Here is a 22,634-nt window from a genome sequence, read left to right as displayed (position 1 = left end):
ACGGAGCCACTAGGAAAAGCGCGGAGGCGGGGGGCGGGGCCTCGGCTATTACAGCCCATCAGCCTCTCCCCAGACCGGGCGGTCCCATCTGCCGCGGCCTCCGTCTCCCGGCCGGTAGCTGCCGAGGGCCTGGGACGCGCGTGACTCGTATCTGCAGGTGCCAAGGGTGTGCCACCACCTCGAAGCCGCGGCGCGGAAGGGGACGCCGCAGCCGCAGAGACAGTGCCCTCGCTTTCTCTTGGTTGTGATCGCGGTCTGCCCAGGAGACGCCCCGCGACCGGCGCGATGAGTGCCAACGAGGACCAGGAGGTGAGACCGCTGGACTAGACTCCCTCTCTCCGCGCACAGCGGAGTCCCGACCCCGACCGGGACGGCGCGCGCTGCCCGCACGTGCCTCTACAGACGTCCTGTCCTGTCCCTGGTGCCCCAAGTTTACCCCTGCCTTAAGAGGAGAGGCCAAGAGTGCATAGACATGGCTCCGCTTTTCTGCCTCCCGTCTCCTCGCTTTTTCGCGAACCTGGGGGGCGGGGGTCTCCCCAGATTTTCCCAGTGACGAGCATGAGTGTCCTCTGTACAGAACGCAGGTGCACTTTACCCCAGATCCCGTTTGTTTGCATTTGTGTAGCGAGTTATTTATCCTGGTTTGGAATCTGTCACCTTTAAATGTTAATATCCATTAGCTGGTAGAGAGGGTTCATTGAGTTAGTTAAATTTCTGGTGGAGGAAAACGACACTAGTGTGTCCGATTTCTGTCCATACTGTTCAGTGAAATCGTTTATTCTTTTGTTACTTGCCCAGCGAATACAACAGAGCCTATGTATACTCCTGAAGTATGCACTTTATGCTCCGATTTTTCTTGTGAAATGCCGTTTTGACGTTGAATCATGTCCTGTTAGAGTCAGAGAATGCTACGGATCCTGTGAAGGGGATCTGTCTAACTTCATCGTACCTGCAGAGATGAGGTTGTCGTTGGAGTCTGCAGGGGGAGTGGTGGTAGAATGGGGACTAGAACCCAAGTCTCCTTGAGTCGTAGCCCTGTAGTGTTCATTTAGAATATATTGCTTGAAAGTTTGTGCTTTACATGAGAGATGTAATAAACTCTCTGGATTGGAAGTTACCTTTAAAGGATTCAAGAGTCCAGAAAGCTTGTTGATACCTGACTCCTTTCTTAAAGTAAGTTTCCAAGCCCAGGCGTTCATAGTTCTGTCTCCATGCAGAGCACAGAGCATGTAGTATAACAGTACATCACCTTAAGACCATTTGGGTGGTGATTAGAAAAAGTTAGTTGCCTGCAGTCCACTCACCCAAAAATCTCCAAAAAAAAATCCATTCTTGTTTCATATGACTGATGTTCAAATATTTGAAGACAGCTTCTCATCCATTTTTTCAAACCTCTTCTCGGATGAAATGGTTCTTTTATGCTTTTTCATATATATTCCTTGTCTTTAGTTCCTTCACTATCCCAGAACGTGTCTGTGGAGAGATTCTAAGTTTATTTATGCTTTGTCTTAAACTGTAGTGTTACACTGTACACTGTTTCCTTTTTTTTTAGAGAGTTTTTTTTGTTTTGTTTTGTTTTGTTTTGTTTTGTTTTGCTATAGGGTGTGTGCGCTCACCAGAAAGAGCGAGACAGAAAGAGACGAATCACCCCCCAGGGGGGATGGCCACGCCACAGTCCCTTCTCCATTGTCCTCTCGGGATCTTGGACACACACACACACACACATACACACGCGCGTGCCCAGCGTGAATTTAAGCCACTGGGTCTGGGACTCGAACCGCAGTCGGCTACGTGGGAGTCCTGTGACATAGCCATTACGCCAACTGCTGGTCCCTGTTTCCTTTTTTTAAGGTTTATTTTATCTTTGACAAGTAACACATACATGCACACATGTGCACATGAGAGAGGAAGAAGCGTGTGTGGCAGGTTTGGTCGTGTTTGAACCTTTCCTGTTTCTCCAGCTCAGCAGGATCTTGGGCGGGTATGAACCCGAGGTTGCTTCACGTTGAGCCGGGCGGCAGGCGACCTTGTGTCCTCCAGCTCTGCCTTCAGTATGCTTGTGACTGCGCCACCTCCCTGTTTTCTACAGTTAGGTTTACGGACAACTAAAGCCCTCTAAGTGCGTTATACAAAGTGTTTTGTCATTTATGTTCTACTAGTACCGCTAAGCATCTGGCACAGTTCTTCTACTTTTTTTTTTTTAGAGAGAGATATTTGCTATAGGGTTTGTACACTCTGGAGAGACAGAGAGACAGAAAGTGAGAAATCACCCACCCTCCACCCCCCACCCCACCCCTGGCAGGGAGGTGGCCATGTCACAGTCCCTTCTCCTCCTTTCTCCTCTGGAATTTTGGGCATGCATGCACATGCACCTGACATGAGTTTTAAGCCGCCAGGTCCTGGACTTGAACCATGGTTGACTATGTGGCAGGTCCCCCTCTACTTACCATGTTAAATTTCATCTTTAGTTTGTTTTTTGAAGGGCTTTTTTGATTCTTACTCTGACATAGCATAGTTCACTACCCCATCAAATTATCATACACAAATTTAATAAACCTGCTTTCTAATTTTGTTCCTGTTCAAAGTCCTTAATTAAAATATGGGAAAGGATTAAGGACAGAAGAAGTAACACAGTACTGGGGCCAGCAGATTGCCATGGTGGTTAAGGTGCTAGATTCTCAGAAGGCCAACGGTGGTTTGAGCCCTGAACTCGCACCAGGCGTGTGTGCATGGGTGCTCAAAATTCTGCGAGGAAAATGAGCAGAAGGGATTGTGTCATGGCCGTCCCTGTTGAGGGGTGATGTCTCACTTTCTCTCTCTTTGGTGAGTGTACTCACCCTATGGCAAAAGCCTAAAAAAAATTTAACACAGTATTTTGACTAAGGTTGTTCGTTCCAGTCTAATCTTCCTAGTTATGTTTGAATTTAATTTGAATTTCTTTCTTTTTTTTTCTGTAAAAATGGCAAGAGAAACTTAAAAAGCCTTCCAGAAAACTAAATACACTTTTTCATGCCTTCCCCAAAGTGACAATGAAATTCCCGTAAGTTGAGGGCCAGCAGATGGCATACAGGTTAGTTGCTGGACTCCCACATGACCTACTGCTGTTGGAGTTTCAGACCTGGTGGCTTGAAATTCACACCAGGTGCATATGCATGTGTCCCAAGATTCTGGGAGGAAAATGGAGGAGAGGAATTGCGACATGGCCAACCCCTTGGGGAGTGATGTCTCACTTTCCCTCTCACTATCTCTGTCTCTGTCTATCTCTCTCAGGCAAGCTCATGTGTCCTAAGGCAAAAACCTCTACCAAAAAAAAAAAAAAAAATCACCCTAAGTTATTTAGATATATATACAGTTGTCTCTCGCTATCCACAGGGATTGGTTCCAGGATGTCCTGGGATACTCAAATTCAAAATGTACAAATGCTGAAGTCCCTTATATAAAATGGTGAGGTATTTTTCCATAACCTTTACCCATTCTCCTATATATGTAAATTTTTTTTTTATTCATGGTAGAGTATGTGTGTGTGTGCACATGAGAGAGAAATGAGCCCTCAGCACAGGTTCGGACCACGACGGGATCCCTTTCCTCCATCTCCTGCCCGTCAACTCTTCCACACTCACATGGTTTTAAGGTGACCAGGCCTAGGATTGAATTGTGGTCACCATGTAGAACCCAGCTTCACTCAGGCAGCTTGTTAGTGCTGATCTCCAGCTTCTCCATTATACTTTAAATCATCTCTAGATAATATTTGATACAATGTAAATGCTATGTAATAGTTGTTATACTATATTGTCTAGGAAATAATGACAAGGAAAAAAGTCTCCGTATTCAGTTCTGTCTCTCTCTGTCTTTCTGGCGAATGAACGCACCCTATAGCAAAAACCTCTCCATAAAAACAAAAACAAAAACAAACCAATTTTTTTAAAAAGATTTTTGCCAGGGCTGGCAGGTGGCATGGTGGTTAAGGGCATTAGATTCCCACATGACTGACCATGGTTCGACTTCTGGACCTGGTGGCTTGCTTCCTCACTTTCCCTTTCTCTCTGTTTCTCTCGCTCTCTCTCTGTCTCTCTCTCTCACTCTGCCCCTCTGGTCACATTAAAATAAATGAATAAATAAAGTTAAATAAAATAATTCTTTTTTTTTTAAAGGAGGTTTTGAAACCAGCATTTGGCTTAATGGCTATGTCACTGGACTCCCATGTAGTTGACTGCGGTTCGAGACCTGGACTCGGTGGCTTAAACTCACACTGGGTGCGTGTGTGCCCAAGATCCCAAGAGGAGAATGGAGGAGAAGGGATTGCAGCATGGCCATCCTCCCCAGGGGTGATTTCTTGCTTTCTGTCTCTGCTTCTCTCTCTGTCTTTCTGGCGAGTGCACATGCCCTATAGCAAAAACCTCTCCAAAAATAAAAAAAGAGGTTTTTGCCTTAGGATGCATGCACTGGGAAGGAGAGCAACAGAGACCGTGAGAAGGAAAGTAAGAAATCACCCCCTGGGGGGATGGCCATGCCACAATCTCTTCTCCTCCTGGGATCTTGGGCACACATGCATATGTGCCCACAGTATTTTGACTAAGGTTGTTCGTTCCAGTCTAATCTTCCTAGTTATGTTTGAATTTAATTTGAATTTCTTTCTTTTTTTTTCTGTAAAAATGGCAAGAGAAACTTAAAAAGCCTTCCAGAAAACTAAATACACTTTTTCATGCCTTCCCCAAAGTGACAATGAAATTCCCGTAAGTTGAGGGCCAGCAGATGGCATACAGGTTAGTTGCTGGACTCCCACATGACCTACTGCTGTTGGAGTTTCAGACCTGGTGGCTTGAAATTCACACCAGGTGCATATGCATGTGTCCCAAGATTCTGGGAGGAAAATGGAGGAGAGGAATTGCGACATGGCCAACCCCTTGGGGAGTGATGTCTCACTTTCCCTCTCACTATCTCTGTCTCTGTCTATCTCTCTCAGGCAAGCTCATGTGTCCTAAGGCAAAAACCTCTACCAAAAAAAAAAAAAAAATCACCCTAAGTTATTTAGATATATATACAGTTGTCTCTCGCTATCCACAGGGATTGGTTCCAGGATGTCCTGGGATACTCAAATTCAAAATGTACAAATGCTGAAGTCCCTTATATAAAATGGTGAGGTATTTTTCCATAACCTTTACCCATTCTCCTATATATGTAAATTTTTTTTTTATTCATGGTAGAGTATGTGTGTGTGTGCACATGAGAGAGAAATGAGCCCTCAGCACAGGTTCGGACCACGACGGGATCCCTTTCCTCCATCTCCTGCCCGTCAACTCTTCCACACTCACATGGTTTTAAGGTGACCAGGCCTAGGATTGAATTGTGGTCACCATGTAGAACCCAGCTTCACTCAGGCAGCTTGTTAGTGCTGATCTCCAGCTTCTCCATTATACTTTAAATCATCTCTAGATAATATTTGATACAATGTAAATGCTATGTAATAGTTGTTATACTATATTGTCTAGGAAATAATGACAAGGAAAAAAGTCTCCGTATTCAGTTCTGTCTCTCTCTGTCTTTCTGGCGAATGAACGCACCCTATAGCAAAAACCTCTCCATAAAAACAAAAACAAAAACAAACCAATTTTTTTAAAAAGATTTTTGCCAGGGCTGGCAGGTGGCATGGTGGTTAAGGGCATTAGATTCCCACATGACTGACCATGGTTCGACTTCTGGACCTGGTGGCTTGCTTCCTCACTTTCCCTTTCTCTCTGTTTCTCTCGCTCTCTCTCTGTCTCTCTCTCTCACTCTGCCCCTCTGGTCACATTAAAATAAATGAATAAATAAAGTTAAATAAAATAATTCTTTTTTTTTTAAAGGAGGTTTTGAAACCAGCATTTGGCTTAATGGCTATGTCACTGGACTCCCATGTAGTTGACTGCGGTTCGAGACCTGGACTCGGTGGCTTAAACTCACACTGGGTGCGTGTGTGCCCAAGATCCCAAGAGGAGAATGGAGGAGAAGGGATTGCAGCATGGCCATCCTCCCCAGGGGTGATTTCTTGCTTTCTGTCTCTGCTTCTCTCTCTGTCTTTCTGGCGAGTGCACATGCCCTATAGCAAAAACCTCTCCAAAAATAAAAAAAGAGGTTTTTGCCTTAGGATGCATGCACTGGGAAGGAGAGCAACAGAGACCGTGAGAAGGAAAGTAAGAAATCACCCCCTGGGGGGATGGCCATGCCACAATCTCTTCTCCTCCTGGGATCTTGGGCACACATGCATATGTGCCCAGTGTGAGTTTCGAGCCACTAGGTCCAGGACACTAACCACAGTTGGCCATGTGGGAGTCCAGCCACATAACTGCTACGCCATCTGCTGGTTTTGATCTGCAATTGGCTGAATCTGTGTTTGTGGAATCCATGAATATGTGAGGCCAACTGTCTCTTTTTTAAAAATTTAAGTTTACTTACCTGTTTTTTGCCATGAGCAAGATATGTATATATAGAGAGATAGGCAAAGAGACAGTACCCCAACAAGGTCCCGCCGCTGCAGTGCACCCTCATTGTAGCCAGCCAGATCATAGGCACACAAGTGCCTGATATGCTGGTAGGGCTCCGGGCTTGATCCAACCTTCCCATGTGGGTCGGCATCACAGGTCTGTATGTTACTGCTTTGGCACGTAATTTTTTTTTTTTTGGAGAGGTTTTCACTGTAGGGTGCGTGCGCTCGCCAGAAAGACGGAGATAGACAGACAGAAAGCGAGAAATCACCCCTGAGGGGGGATGGCCACGCCACAATCCCTTCTCCTCCATTCTCCTCTTGTGATCTTGGGCACGCACACGCGCCTGACGTGAGTTTAAGCCACCGGGTCCGGAACTCGAACCGCGGTGGACTACATGGGAATTTAGCAACATAGCCATTACTCTAACTGCTGGTCCCCCCGGTACGTAATTTTGAAGTAAATATTATCATTAGTAGCAGTATTATAATATGTTGTTTCAAGCATGTATACTATAGGCACCTAAGGTCTTGTAAATTAGCCAAGTTTCACATAGGCAGGTGGGCTCAAATTGGAAACTAAATACCTTTCATTGAACCTATTTATACCACTAAACAGAGATCGTTGAATTCTTTTATTTCAGATGGAACTAGAGGCATTACGTTCTATTTATGAAGGAGATGAAAGTTTCCGGGAATTAAGTCCAGTGTCCTTTCAGTATCGGGTAAGACGTGGCACAAATAGGAGCCGTACCACTGCGGGAAAAGGCTTTAGATTTCCAAAAATGCTTATTTTGTTTTTTAAACTCAGTAATTTATATTTATTATGACTTTGCATTTTCCAAAGCATTTAAGTGAGGACTCATCACCTTGACCTCATTTTTTAACATTTGAAAAGTTAATAGAGAAACATTTTAACAACCAGGATAAACTTGTTCTCACACAGAATCATAAAATATTAGTAATGCATGAGACCTTAGGAATTATATAACTTCATCTCTCTTTTTTATTTTTTTTTAAAGAGAGATTTTTGCTACAAGGCACATATGCTCGCCAGAGAGATAGAAAAACCCCCTGGGAGGATGACCGCACTGCAGTCCCTTCTCCATTCTCCTCTAGGGATTTTGGGTACACACACACACACATATGCAGTTGCCATGAGTTTTAATATGCCGAGTCCAGGACTTGAACCATAGTCAGCTACGTGGGAATTTAGTGACATAACCATTACACCATCTGCTGGTCCCAATTTCATCTAATTTTAAAGATAACTTCTTCAGTGATATCTTCCTAAGCTCCCAAGCTTGTTCCGATAATATTAGAATTAAAGTTGAGCTCTCTATTCTATATCTAGTATTCTTTTTCCCCTACCCTGTGCTATGGACAAGAAAAGTTGGTATTTCCTTGATTCTGTGCTCTAAATATGTATGTGTACTTTTTTTAATGTATGTGAAAGATGGATTTTTAGGAGTAGCTTCTAACTCTGTCTTCAACAGGAAATGGTTACCAGTATTTTATTTTGTAAATGATGATACGAATCCTTTATTACAAATGTTGCAAGTAGTAGTAAAATAGAAAAAAAAATTTTGTAGCAGATTTTTGGTTATCATTAGCACTGTCCCATTTAAAATAAGTTATATGAGAGATGATCTTTACACATGACTTTTTGTAGACTAGCACAGGGAATCCATTCTTTAAAGTTACTTCGTTTGGGAACTCTCCTCCCTGCTCCATCCTTCTCGATTCCCTCTCAAGCGTAACAATTTATACCATCCCTGTGTGTGACAGTTGGGACTTAAATGGTCAAAGTTAATGATAGAGTTAAGTCCTAGGCCCTGTGTCCAAGTCCATCTTCCTCCTCAGACTTTCCCAAATACGCCATCTCTCCTTAGCAGGTGGGAGACTGGAGAATTTCCTTATGCCTCTCACACGTGTCTATTAACAACGGCAGTTATTTATTGAGTGCAGTATACAGAATGATGTAGAACGTGCATGTGTACTACGGCACGGACACTTGGATGTGACCCACAGGCTGGAGTTAAAAGCAGTGAAACATGAGAGTAAGAGACAGTGTGCTGGGACCAGCAGGTGGTGTGGTGGTTAAGGTGCTGGATCCCATGGCTTACTGTGTGGCTAGAGTCCCAGACCTGGTGGCTTGAAAAATCTCACTGGGCACGTATGTGTGTGTGCCTAAAATCCTGAGAAGAGAATGGAGGAGAAAGGACTGTGGTGTGGCCATCCCCCTAGGGGTGATTTCTTTATCTCTCTCTTATCTGGTGAGCACACCTGCCCTATAGGAAAAACTAAAAAAATAAATAAGAGAGAGAGAGGGAGAGGCAATATGCTGACAGTCATAGGACCTAGCTTAGAGTCCTGCCTTTGTCCTAGTCAGACCCCTCAGGTTTTTTTGTTTTTAATTGTCATTTCTAATTTTATAGCTGTACAGGGGGTATGGTATAGTTTTTCCAAACATGAATACATTGTGTAATGATCAAGTCAGGGCAGTGAACATACCTACCGTCTCCAGTATTTATCACTACTTGGTGTTGTGCATGTTCAAAACCCTTTTTTCTAGTTATTTCGAAATACATATTGAACTGTCACCATCTTTACTGTGCTGTAGTACTCTGAGCCCCATTCCACTCGTTGACATACATTTTTGAATCTGTTAGCCCTCTTCTCCCCATGCCCCTGTCTTTCCAGCTTCTGGTATTCCCTGGTACTCTATTTCTATGAAATTGGACCCTTCAGTTCTTACACAGAATGGTTTAGTAGCCTCCTAAATGCCTTTCCTGTTTTCATGTCTATCTTCAAAGTCCCCTCGTACTCAACCATTAGTCCTCCGACAGACTACTAGTAAGCTCTCTGAGACACTTAAGTACTCATTCTGTCCCCTTGTTTAAAAAGGCTTCTCCTGGACCAACTGGCGGCCTGGTGGTTAAGGTGCTCGATTCCCACATGGCAGACCATGATTCAAGTTCTAGACCCAGAGGCTTGAAAATCATGCCGGGCACATGTGCGTGCACACCCAAAATCCCGAGAGGAGAATGGAGGAGCATGGTTGTGGTATAGCCACTCTCCCCCTCCCCCACTGATCTCTTTCCAGCAAGTGCACACGCCCTATGAAGCATAATGGATTTTTGAATATTTTCCTACATTTTCAAAAAGTGCTGTCCCTTTTCGGATACACTGCCCGTTTGTTCCCTTACCCCTCATTCATTATCCATCCTGCTGCTGTGTTAAGGTCATCTTCCAACCTCCACTGTGTTGTATTTGGGCCATGTCTCCTATGTCTGCCGTGACTTTGAGGCAGAATTAATTATTCTTCATTTATTCATAGTTTGTTCTGTTACTCTTATTTTTATTTTTTAATTTTTGCCAGAGGGCACATGCGCTTGCCAGTGGGGCAGAGAGAGAAAGAGAGAGAGAGAATGAAAGCACCCCGTCTCCAGTGGGGCATGGTGACACTTCAGTCATTTCTCTGTCTCTCCTTTTGGGATTTTGGACATGCACACATACTCACCCAGCATGTTTCTCTGGGACTCAAACCGCTCATCAACTATATGGTATCTGGCCATCTTAACAACCACGCTATGGTCTGGCCCCATTCCACCACTTTTTTTTTTTTTTAGAAGTTTTTGCCATAGGGCACATGCACGCGCCAGACAGACAGAGACAGAGAGACAGAAAGCGGGAAATCCCCCCCCGGGGGGATGGCCACGCCACAATCCCTTCTCCTCCATTCTCCTCTCGGGATCTTGGGCACACACGCACATGTGCTTGGGGTGGGATTTAAGCCACCAGGTCCGGGACTTGAACTGCAGTTGACTACATGGGAGTCCAGCAACATAGCCATTACGCCAACTGCTGGTCTCCCCATTCCACCACTTTTAAACTACTATTCACATTATAGTTTAGTGAGTCATCTAAAGACCTCTCTCCCTTGAAGATAGGAATGGCCTTGTCTCTATCTTTGCATCAGTACCTAGCATGAATTAGGTAACTTTTATTATTTTTAAATTATCTCTGTATTTAAAATCCAGACATAAACTAATGACTTTCTTCATTCAGATAATCAAGTTACATAGACATGTCAACAGATCCTAACTTTCTTTGATATGATTTCTCAGCCTTGCCTTATATTGGTACAGAATGTGATTGGAGTGAATAAATAGGTATGAAAAATTAGTGGTCAGAAAATAAAGATCAAGCAAGTCATAATTTTCATAATTTGGGGTAAAAAAGTTTAAGTCCATACTGAATCTCTGCTCTAAACCCCATCTAACAGACCCCAAAAAAGCTCAGACAGGGTCATAGAAATCCTCAACCCTTACTGAACCTGCTGCCCAAAGGAAGAAACTCCTCTTTATAAATCTGAACTCAAAATATCTTTCTATGGATACTACATTGCAAAACACAGTAAAGGAGAGAAATTGTCACAGAAGTACCTTAAAGTACAGTAAAGGGAAGCATATGACCTTACAGTTGCAGAAACCTTCTCTACGCAATTAGCCAAAAATGAATACACCACCACATGACTAAAATTCAGAGAAGAGAGACTTTAGAGTGAGCAGCAGGGAGAATTACAGAGCTGCAGAGAGACTGTGGCTCATCTCCTCCCACATGCCTCTGAACTCTCACTTGAAACCTGGAGCTCGTTCCAGGTGTACCTGTTCCCTAGAATCTGTGAGGCCTTTGTAATATCCACTTCCAAAGTTAAAAACACAGATTGCTTGGTGAGCATCAGGGAAACGGAACTCCAGAGATTGTGGATCACCTCTTCCTGCACACCTCTGAACACTCAGAATTAACTCCCAGAAATTAGGAAGAAACGTATAATCCATCAGATGACCAGAAACCACAAGAAATGAGAAACCAAGAAAATATCTCTCCCCCAAGGGAAAAGAATAACCCTTCATCATCCACAGATAATACAATGGAGCTTGTGGAAATGTCCAATAAAGAATTCAGAATATTCATAGTGACAAAATTAAATGAGATGCACGAGATGAGAGTCAATGAACTCCAGAAGATGCAAGAGAAAAGAGACAATGAGTTCCAGGAGATGAGGAAGTTCTTTCTGATTTGAAAAAGTACACACTATAAAAAAGAATCAAATGGAGCTATTAGAGATAAAAGTTGTAATACAAGAAATCAAGACCTCCCTCGAAAGTATTAAAAGCAGATTAGATCATGCAAAAGATCAAATCTTGGATGTTAAAGTCAAAATCTCTGACCTAGGAAAAAATCACCAAAAAGACTGACAAAATAACCCCCCAAATGAGCATGGCTATCGCCCCCTCCCCCCCGTTGGAGATGGGGGTGATTTCTCACTGTCTCTCTCTCTCTTGTGAATGCACATGCCCTTTTACAAAAACCTTCAAAAAAAAAAAAAAATAGCCCCTGCTCGTACCCTGCACACCTGACATTTTCAGAATGCTACCTTTCCAATCCAAGCCTGAGTATTGGAAATAATTCATTATTTTGGAGATTATAACTTAGAACTCTTTTGTTGTTGTTTTAATCACTTTTACAAGCCTAAGATTTCCCTTTTCTTCAGATAGGTGAAAATGGTGATCCCAAAGCCTTCTTAATAGAGATTTCCTGGACAGAAACATATCCCCAGACACCTCCAATTATATCTATGAATGCTTTTTTTAACAACACCATGTGAGTAGTGTTTCATTTTCACTGTTTTTCCCATCTCTCCCTCCGTTTTACTTTTCTCTCAGCAATGTGTTTGTTGTGCATTGTAGATCGTCTGCGGTAAAGCAGAGCATCTTAGCCAAGTTACAGGAGGCAGTAGAGGTTAACCTGGGAACCGCGATGACCTACACGTTGTTCGAATATGCCAAGGACAACAAAGAGCAGTTCATGGAGAACCACCATCCCGTCCATTCTACAGTGAGTATGTGATTTTTCTTTTTTTGCCATATTTTTTTTTTCTTTTGTTCTGCTTGTAATTAATTTTTAGTTCAGATAATTAATACATTTCAAAAATGGGAAGGAAACTTTGTGTCGGATTATAGATTAGAGTTACGTTGTTAAATAAAAACGATGAGTTTAGATTTCTTAGATTTTAGATTTCTGTGTAGCCTAAAGAATGAAATTATATTCTGTAAATTTTGACCTTTCATTAAAGACTAATAGAATACTTTAGCTCACCATAATTGAGTTATTGTAGAACCTACATTTTTTAAAATTTACTTAATTTCTTTATAATGTTTAGCTGGCTAAAGGATGTCCTGTGTAGTGCTAAAACGTGTATGAAATTGCTTTCTACATGAGGCTTATCTTGTTCAATTGAAGGTATTGCAACTTAAAGAGACTTTACTGAATACAAAAAAGTGGTTGTTTAATTTTTAAAATAATTGTAGGAAATAATCTTTTAGGACCTTAAGCACCTATGTATAAGACCTCTTTGTAGCAAGTAATAAACCGGAAGCATTTCAGTGATCATTGTTAATTGAGTTTTGTCTTGCAAACCAAATTTTTGGCACAGAGGCTGTCTTCTATTTGAGTAGTCCTGGCTTCCACATTCCAAATGAGACACAAGGAGGGATGCTGAGAGGCAGCCAGAGGGACAGTAGAGGTGGTAGCCAAGGTCATAGACTGCAGGGCAGACCACCTGAGTTCAGTTCCTCACTGTACCACTTTCTTTTGCCATAGGGCACATGCACTTGCTGGAGAGAGACAGAGAGAGGGAAAGTGAACAATCACCACCCCCCAGAGGGATGACCACACTTCAATCCCTTCTCCTTCATTTTCTTCTCGGGATTTTGGGCATGCATACACATGCACCTGGCATGATTTTTAAGCTGCTGGGTCCAGGACTTGAGCTACATTTGGCCATGTGGGATTTCATGCCTTAACTACCATGCCACCTGCTGGCCCTACCACTTTTTTTTTTTTTTAAAGTCTGTCCATTCCTTGAGATAGACACCTTCCTTGACAGTGTCTCACCACAGTCCAAGCCCAGCCTCCCAGCCAGGATCACGGGCACACCTGATATGAACGTTCAGGTCGACCCAGGATTTGAACCTGCACCACCTTATGACTCTAGAATCTCACGTCAACGCACATCTGGGTGGGCCACTGTGGCTGGGTCACCGCACCGCTTGTTAACTGTGTGATTCTGGGCAAATTTTTAAACCTGTGCTCAGTTTCTTGTCTGTTAAAGTGGAGATTATAAGATCTACCTTAAAAGATTGTGATAAGGGAGTCAGCAGGTGGCATGATAGTTAAGGTGCTGGATTCCCACATGGTTGACTGCAGTTCGAGTCCTGGACCTGGCGACTTAAAAATCATGTCAGATGCATGTGCACGCATGCCCAAAATCGTAGGAGGAGAATGGAAGAAAAGGGATTGTGGCATGGCCATCGGGGGGTGATTTTTCAATTTCCCTCCCTCTCTGTCTAGTGAGCACACATACCCTATGGCAAAAACATTTAAAAAAAAAAAAAAGATATGGTAAGAATCAAATGAATGATATGTATGAAACATTTATGTTAATGCTTGGCACCTAGGAAGCATTTTAAATTTTAATTATCATGAACACTGTTTACATGAACCCAGATGTTTTAAAGAGTCTCTTCAGGGAACCAGAGTGTCCTAGGTAGGTACATGTAATTCCTCTAAAGGCACTTTTAAATTTGCAAAACTATAGCAAGTTAGCTTGCTATATTTTGAGTTGCAGAACTGCCTTGAAACCTCTGATCTTCAGCATAATGCTATACCACACCTCCCATCCCAAGGTTCCAGTTTTAACAATTACACTGATTTTATTTCCTTCATGTGAACTTTCAGAAGAGGGAAACCAATAATGTCTTCAGGGCACTGGTTTAATATATGAAAAATAATAGTATAAGATTCATTTATTTCATAAGTCTAACAATCATCAGCCCATTCTAGGGTCTAGTTATATTTAGTATATTTCAAAATATTTTATGGCATGAGACTAAAATTATTTTTTTCCCTAGACATCCACAAGCAATATTATCTCAGTTGAGACTCCTAATACAGCCCCAAGTAAGAAAAAAGACAAAAAAGAACAACTTTCAAAAGCCCAGAAACGGAAGCTGGCAGATAAAACAGGTTTGTGCTATTTTTTTTTTTTTTTTCCTTTTTAAACACAGACAGATGGATTGCTTTTAGTGCGATATGGATGCTTAATTAATAGATTTAGGTTGAGAGCTTTGTATTCTTAGAACATTTGGATCAGAGACCCCTTGGGTCACAGGCATATATTGAAAATGTTACCTCTTCATCACGAAAGGTAGCCATGTGACAAGAAGGACACTGAGTGGTGAAGTAACGATCACCATGCCGTGACCATGAGAGATGTTATAGTGCACTTGTGCACTCCAGCATCTTCGGGATTGTCCTGTCTGTTTACTTCAATAGTATAATTTTTTTCCCCTTTTTTAAAATTGTTTCTAGTTTGCCGTAGGGTACATATGCTAACTGGAGAGAGAGAGAGAGTAAGAAAACACCTGTTAGTGGGGACATGGTCCCAACACAACCCCTTCTCTATTCCCTTCTTGGGATTTTGAGCATGCATGCACACTCACCCAGTGTGATTTTTCAAGCCCCAAGGTCCAGGACTTGAACTATGCACTTGGCCATGTGGGGTCCTGCGTCTTAACCCATACCACCTAGCTGGCCCTATTAATTTTTTTTTTTTAGTATGGGTTTTATTTGAAATGAAGTCAGGCATACCATTAGGTCTTAGCACAATGAATAATGTTTTTGTCTGTGACTTATTTATATAGCAACCATAAATTTAAGAATACAATTTCGGTGTATCCTAAACCAGAATCCTTTAGAAGAAGATTATAAACTCCAACTCATACCAGCAATAATACTTGATCTCTTTGTTTAATCTAAACATGTTTGAATTGATATCAGTCTATAAATGTTTTCCCGGTTATGGAAAATGAGGACATTTCGTACATACCATGTGTGGACTTGGACATTTATTTACGTATGTGTTTGTGTGCTCCTGGTGAAGGTTACAAGCTGCCCTTTACTGAGAAGAGCTGGCTTTTTATTTTGATAAGGGGGTTTTAAATCCACTTTATTTCATCACGAGATGGCAGTCTTAAGTGGTCTGGGTTTTGTTAACGTCTGTCTGTAGCAGAACAAAAAGAAAGCAAGGAACTTTGAGTTAGTCTCTAAAATTGTGATGCCTTATGAAATTAACAAAATAAAGGGATCCATTTTACGTAATGTCAAAGCAGCATTAAAATATAACAGCGAGGGCCAGCCAACCTGTAGCGTGGTAGTTAAGGAGGTGGATCCCACATGGCTGACTGTGTATTTTGAGTCTGGACCCAGTGGCTTGAGGAACAAGCCGAGCGTGTGTGTCCATATCAAAATGCAGGAGAGATGGAGGAGCCCAGATCGCAGTGCGATCATGCCCATGCAGCCTCTGGCAAAATAACGTAAAGTAAAGTAAAATAAAATACAGTTGAAGCAGTAAATTAAAAGTTACAGTCTGTTTCTAGAATTTTGGTTAATCCCTTCTTGGAATGTTATATTTATGACAGTTAACCTGCTGCTTTTGTTTATACTAAAATTACACGTGAGCATTCCCTTCCGTTTCTGTGTCCCTGCCTCCATCTCCTTGGTAATGCCTACCTAGTGATGGTCTTCTTGTAATGAGAGCATAGGAGTTGTGACTTAAAGCTTTCATTGTAAATTAAACCGTAACAACAGTCACGCCAATGTGGATAAATTTTAGTTAACAAAAATTGGGGATCTGCTCGCATGCCCCTCATAATCAATAACCAATAGGGTAAGATTCTTATTGGCATGAAAAAGATAAGAGCCAAGAGCATCTATTAGGTTGTCAGGAAAGTCATGACATATTTTTCTGTGCAAAAATGAGCCATGACTTTCCTGACAACCCAATGAAATTGAGTTCCAATAATATTACTTATTTCCTTTAAAAATTATGGGATGAGTTCCTGTCTCCCTTGCTATAAAATTAATACAGTAGACTTGTTTTGACTGCAGATTTTGAAGATTTTATAAAAAGAGATGTAGCATATATCAGACAGAAAAGAAATGAAGCCATTTTAAAATTGAAGAAATTCAGAGCCCCCAGGTGGCATTGTGGTTAAGGCACTGGGCTCCCACTTGGCTGACCATGGTTTGTCCCAGACCTGGTAGCTTGCTTTCTCACCTCCCTCCTCTGTCTCTCTCTGATGAGTGTGGGTGCCCTGTAGCAATTAAAAAAAAAAAAAAAAAAGATAAATAAAATTAAATAATTCTTTTTAAAAAATAATTAAAAAAAAATTCAAAGTAGTTTTGTTTATGTGTTTCTTCCATGAGTGAGAGAGACAGACAACACTCCCAACAGGGTCCCGATGCCACCATCTACCTCCAGGCTCAGCCAGCCCCAGATCTTGGTTTACGTGCATGTCTAGAGCACCCAGGAAGGTCTCCACATGCAAACCTGGAACCTTTCCATGTGGACCAGCCCTGCAGTGTCATGTTCTACCACCCTGCCATTGCCTGGTCCACTACTGATTTATTGTTATACTATTCTTTAAACTTGGATATTCTGTTAAAAGAACAAAAGCACTTTTTGAATATGAATTCTACAAATTCTTGTGAGCTTGAGTTCAGGCACTCCCAACAGATTAGCTCCTTTTAAAGTTTGTTCAATTAAACCATGAATATTTGATCAGAGCATAGCAATTAATATATGTTAACCAGTCTTCCTCCTACTCTTGAAGCTAAACTACTTATTTATTTTTAAAGAATTATTTAATTTTATTTATTATTATTATTTAAAATTTGCTGTAGGATGTATGCATTGACCAGAGGGGGACAGAGAGAGAAAGTGAGAAAGCAAGCTGCCAAGTCCGACACACACTGTGGCCAGCCTCGTGGGAGTCCAGTGCCTCAACTACCACACCACCTACTGCCCCCAAAGGTTTATTTATTAGGGCCTTCTGTCTCAAGCCTAGCTTCCTAGTGGAAAATGCTAGATCACTAACTGTGAACTGGCACAACTCTTCACTTAAATATTATCGGCGACCTCATGTAAAGCAGTAGAATTGTGCAAATGCATGAAACTAATCAATTGATTAGCTCTTCATGGGATTACCACCCCACCTTTGTATTTTTTCCTTGAAATCAGGTGAGTTTTTTTTAGGTTTTTGCCATAGGTCTTACCCAAGAAAGACAGAAAGAAAGTGAGGAACCACCCTCCCAGAGGGGAGGCCATGCCACAGTCCCTGCTCCATTCTCCTCTCTGGATTTTGGGCATACACATGCACATGCCTGGCACGATATTCAAGCTGCCAGGCCTGGGACTCAAATCCCCATCGAGCATGTGGGAATCTAGCACCTTGATTACCATGCCCCTCGCTGGCCTTGGATTCAGATTTTATCTCAATGGAAATAGGTTACATGTAAAAAGGGAATCTACCGGAAGTACTTTGCAGTTATCTCCCTAAGGGTGCCTTCAGTTCCCAATGAGGAAAAGCCTTTTTTCCAACTTAGTACTATGTTAGTCACATGTTTAATCTATCTGTTGTATGTAAGAGTACATGAAACCTCATGTATTCATTAGAATATTCATTGAAAACTAGTCGATTGGTCTTAGAAGTGATTTTTATCCTCTAGATCACAAAGGGGAACTTCCTCGAGGCTGGAACTGGGTTGATGTCGTGAAGGTATGTAAATTATACATTCATATACTAGTCTTCAAAATTGTTGTACTTGTTGCCATCAAATAATCAAATGTATATTTTCCATTGCCTCCACCTTCCCCCTGCCACTTTGGAAATTCGCCGGAAAATCTGTTTCCTTTGCTGCCTTCAGCACGTAAGTATTTTCGAAGTACCCTTCATATTCTTCTCTTCCTTTCACCCTCAGTTGTAGATACTGTTGTTTTTTTTTTTAAATAACAGAAGATCTGCAGAATAATTTATAACTACAGTAAAGCATGACTATTTATGTAAGTACATCCTTAGAGTAGACATCTTTAAGTATATCTTTACGTTATCAATAATATGGAAACTGAAGAAAATCAGTTATGAAAAGGAATGCTTTAACTTCTTAGTACATTAATTAATAAAAATTCATTAGTAAATTAATAAAAAATAATTTTTTAAGGGCAACCCTTAAATGTAGTTGCTTATCATTACCGAGGAAGATTTTCTGTGTTTGTTGTTTAAAGTTGTTTACTTTCCATTTTTCTTCTGACTCCATTTAGTGGGTTTTTTGTTTTGTTTTTGCATTATCTGTAGTTTCAGATATTGTGTTGGTTCCCTTTGTAGGACTTCACGAACTAACTTTTGCATGCCAGTTCATGCCACGACTGCCGTGAGAAGTCTTTAACATAAGCCAAGGGTAAATGTTAGGGTTTTAGTGAGGACCCGCCAGCGGTGTAATCGTAATGTTTATTTTAAAGTCAGCTGTTGGTTCTATGGGATGCATTTTCTATAGCAACTGTGTAAAGTAATCTGTATGTTTCTAGAACCTAGTACAAAAATACTACCTGGGAGTAGGGAGCCATGAGGTGTGGTAGGAATCAGTAAGCACAGTCATTCCTCCTCGGGCTGGAAGCCGGCCCTGTACAAGGTGCCTGAGCTTCTCTGACATTTTCTCACTGACCTGGGCCCCTCTCCACTGATGCTTGATAGAGACTGCGTGTTGTCCTAGGTGCGCCCACAGGTAGCCCTCCAGGCCAGTCTTTCTCAGAATGCTCTGTGCGCCAGAGGAGCCATTTCCTGGCTCAGAATGTTGTTCCTCTGAGCACAGCAGATCTCAACTGGAAGTGAGAACAGATATAGAAATAACCTGACAGATTGAAAGGTGCTAACAGTGCTCCTCTTTCACTAGCTCCAGAAGTTTCTTGTTTTCAAGAGAGTCCCTCTTAATTTAAATAGAATTCCAAGTTGTGAAAAAAAAGAAAGGGCCAGCTTGTGGCATGGTGGTTAAAGCAGCTGAATCCCACACGGCCGATGCAGTGTTTGAGTCCCAAATCCGGTGACTTGAGAAACACTGCAGGTAGGGACCAGCACTTAGCGTAATGGCTATGACCGTGGTTCAAGTCCTGGACCCGGTGGATTAAACTCATGCCGGGCGCATGTGCATGCATGCCCAAGATCCCGAGAAGAGAAAGAAGGGATTTTGGCATGGCCATCCCCCCTGGGGGGAGATTTCTCGCTTTCTATCTCTCTTGTCTTTCTGGCGAGCGCACACACCCTATAGCAAAAACCTCTCAAAAAAAAAAAAAAAAAGAAAGAAAGAAAGAAAAGAAAAGAAACACTCCAGGCACGTAAACAAGCATGCCCAAAATCCTGAAAGGAGGGAGAAATGGAAGAGAAGAGGTTACAGAGTGATCATCCCCCTTGGGGGAGGGGAGAGGGCTTTCTCACTTTTTCCCTCCCTTTCACACTCTCTCTCTTTTTCCCTGTCTCTCTCCAGAGAGCACACATGCCCTCTGGAAAATTATGGGGGAAAAATGTAAAATATAAACAGTACCGTTTGAATTCTAGTAATCCTCAGAGATGAGATCATTTTAAAGATCTTACATGGTGTGGTCTCAGAGACTAGAACCCTTAGCCAGTGGTTTCTTGGTGTGGTCTTTGGACCCGCTCCTCAGACCCTCCCAGGGATCTGCAAGATTGAAACTATTTTCATCAAAATACTAAGATATTATCTGCCTCTTTTCCCTATTTTCTCATGAGTGTACAGTGGCATTCGTGACGTGCCATCACTAATACTCTGTTAAAGCCCCAACGGAGTGCGTGTGCTTACGTATTACTGGGTCTTCCAGAATTTTCTGAGGTAGTGATTTAGGGAACGCGTACGTATGTCGTCAGCTCAGGTTGTTGACAGTTCTGCTGTGTTCTCGTCGGCTGTCTTCCATTCTGCCTGCCTCAGTGTGAAGCCCATTTCTGAGAATCCACCTGGCTTCTTCTGAGTAAATGATAAAGACACTTTCAGAAATGCAAAGCTGGCATCATTCTTCACATTAACTTTTGTTTTGGAAAAAAAATAAGTTAATTAGGTTGTCATATAATGAGTCGATTATTTTTATATGAATTAAATGTCTCATTTGAAATTTCAGATTAAAAAAAACTCCTAATGATTTTCCATTTTTTAAGAGTGTGAAGAGGTCCTTGGGGGCCAAATGTTTGAGGACCATTGCTCTCAGTATTAGGTTATTGGAAAAGTCATGACGTGTTTTTCTGTTTTTTTCTATGTAAAAATATGTCATGACTTTTCCGATGACCCCATAGTTTCTGCTTTTCAGTTTCTCACGTTCTCTGGAGTCCTTGAATGCAATGAGGGATTCTTAAAAGGTCACCTTCTATTTATCTACCATTGATTCCAATTTATTTCAGAAAATTTCAAGGGCTTCCCCCCCATTCTAGTTTTAAACGCATTTGAATTAGCTAAGCTCAAAGTTAAAAAGTAGCTACCTATGGGAAAAGGTATAGATAGTTTAAGTTACTTGAACCTTGTTGCCTGTTTATTTCTTTTTAGAGGTTTTTACCTTAGAGCACATGTGCTCGCTGGAGAGAGAGAGAGACAGTGAGAGAAAAGGTGAGGAATCACCCTCCAAGGGGGATGGCCACATTACAGTCCCTTTTCCTCCATCATCTTCTCGGGACCTTGGGCACACACACACACACACGTGCTGTCATGATTTTCAAGCTACCGGGTCCAGGACTCAAACCACAGTTGGCCATGTGGGAGTCCAACAATGTATCCACTATGCCATCTGCGGGTCCCACCTAGTTAGTTCTGATACTGAGTAGAAATAAGAAATTCAAGTAATATGATCACTTAAAGTTGAATCTTTTTCTCTCTTTTTTTATAGTTAAGCAAAACTGGCTCTAAAGATGATGAGTAATGCTTGGAATTTGAGATGCGGAAAGATCGTCCTTTATGAAGTAAACTGGGTTCAAAATCTTTCATGGCTATTTTCTGGTACGGAGGTGACTTTTTATAAAACATATTTTTTTTGTATGTTTCTTACACAAATGATGTTGTGAGCTGCAAGTTCATGAAAAGATCTGATTGAATTAAATTATTTTCACAAACTTGCCTTAATAAAAGGTGAAAGTGTTACTATCGAATATACTTTATGAAGCTTGTTGAACTTTGTAGATGGGCAAATATGGGGAATACTTCATCAGTGTTGATTTATATGATCTTATTCTAGCGGATGTGATATTTTTTTAAGAGTCTAAAGCCCTTTTCGTACTGTTGTCCCAGTGGACTAAACCTTTGAGTGAACAGTTGTTTTTAGCATAATTCATCTTAATTGGCTTCTCATCTTAAATAAAGTCTTTATCCCTTCTTTCACTTAATTACTGAAGCATATATTGTTTCAGAGAAATTTCAGTACTAGTATTTGAACTTTATACATGATATTGTTTGTAGTTCCTTTTTATTTTTCAAGTATGAACTGTTTCCCTTTAATGAATTGATGGCTATTTATACGAGTCTCTTGATTTGGGCCAAGATATTTGATCATGACAGCTTTCAGTAATATGGGGAGTCGGAGAATATAAAGAGAAATTCACCAAATATATCAGAAAGCATTTGAATGAGAAGTGCTGGCTTTTATTGAAACTGTTTCTCTTTGCTAGGGTGGGAAGAAAAGATGCCTTACTATTTAATTTTTGTACTGTTGGATACAGCAATTTTAATAAATTTTTATTTATCTGCTGCTGTGTGTTAGTCATTAGGTAACTAATGTCTTCTCAATAACACGACTACATTTCAAGTCTTGTTTCTTTTCAGAGTATCTTCAAATATCCAGATGTATTTCTGAGTGAGCGTCTTTTTAATAAGAGACACATAGATGTCTTTCAAATGTTGACCTCTTGTACATGCTTGATTTAAAAAAAAAAAAAGGCTATTGGTATAGTTTTACTAGGGAAGCTGTTGGTGTTTCTGTATGATTGACAGTGATTGTATTCGTGTGCCGTAGCTTTAAGAACACTAAAAACTCCTGCTGCGTCTGTGAGGATGGCGACGGCTCATGACTTCCTCAAGTTATCCCTGTGCAGCTCAGACCTGAATTTTTAAAAAATAGTGAACTTTTCAAGAAGTTAAGTTAGGGACCAGCAATTAGTGTAATGGCTATGTCGCTGGACTCCCACGTAGTAGACCGCGGTTCACGTCCCGCATCCAGTGG

The 22,634-nt window shown here is 41.5% G+C and overlaps 1 protein-coding gene across 4 annotated transcripts in view; it reads left to right on the top strand.

The window, feature by feature from the left end:
- The first annotated feature begins 59 nt into the window (after positions 1–59).
- Positions 60–22,634, top strand: part of RWDD4 (RWD domain containing 4) — a 27,319-nt gene continuing 4,744 nt past the window's right edge. Inside the window, exons 1-8 of one of the 4 annotated variants that reach the window (XR_336281.3) lie at positions 60–309; positions 7,105–7,185; positions 12,021–12,130; positions 12,217–12,364; positions 14,440–14,554; positions 18,098–18,147; positions 18,296–18,298; positions 21,309–21,418. Coding sequence is in view for 3 of the 4 variants with exons in the window: in XM_006160423.3 (XP_006160485.1) it covers positions 286–309; positions 7,105–7,185; positions 12,021–12,130; positions 12,217–12,364; positions 14,440–14,554; positions 18,098–18,147; positions 18,296–18,298; positions 21,309–21,341 (564 nt within the window). In the remaining variant the exon portion in view is untranslated. Of the gene's footprint in view, positions 310–7,104; positions 7,186–12,020; positions 12,131–12,216; positions 12,365–14,439; positions 14,555–18,097; positions 18,148–18,295; positions 18,299–21,308; positions 22,162–22,634 lie in introns of those variants that run through there. The other 3 variants (XM_006160423.3, XM_027776595.1, XM_014592403.2) reach the window with 3 other exon arrangements.

The sequence above is a fragment of the Tupaia chinensis genome, unplaced genomic scaffold (genome assembly GCF_000334495.1).
Source record: "Tupaia chinensis unplaced genomic scaffold, TupChi_1.0 Scaffold000685_1, whole genome shotgun sequence".
Classification (NCBI taxonomy): domain Eukaryota; kingdom Metazoa; phylum Chordata; class Mammalia; order Scandentia; family Tupaiidae; genus Tupaia; species Tupaia belangeri.
This window is presented reverse-complemented; position numbering and strand designations above follow the sequence as displayed.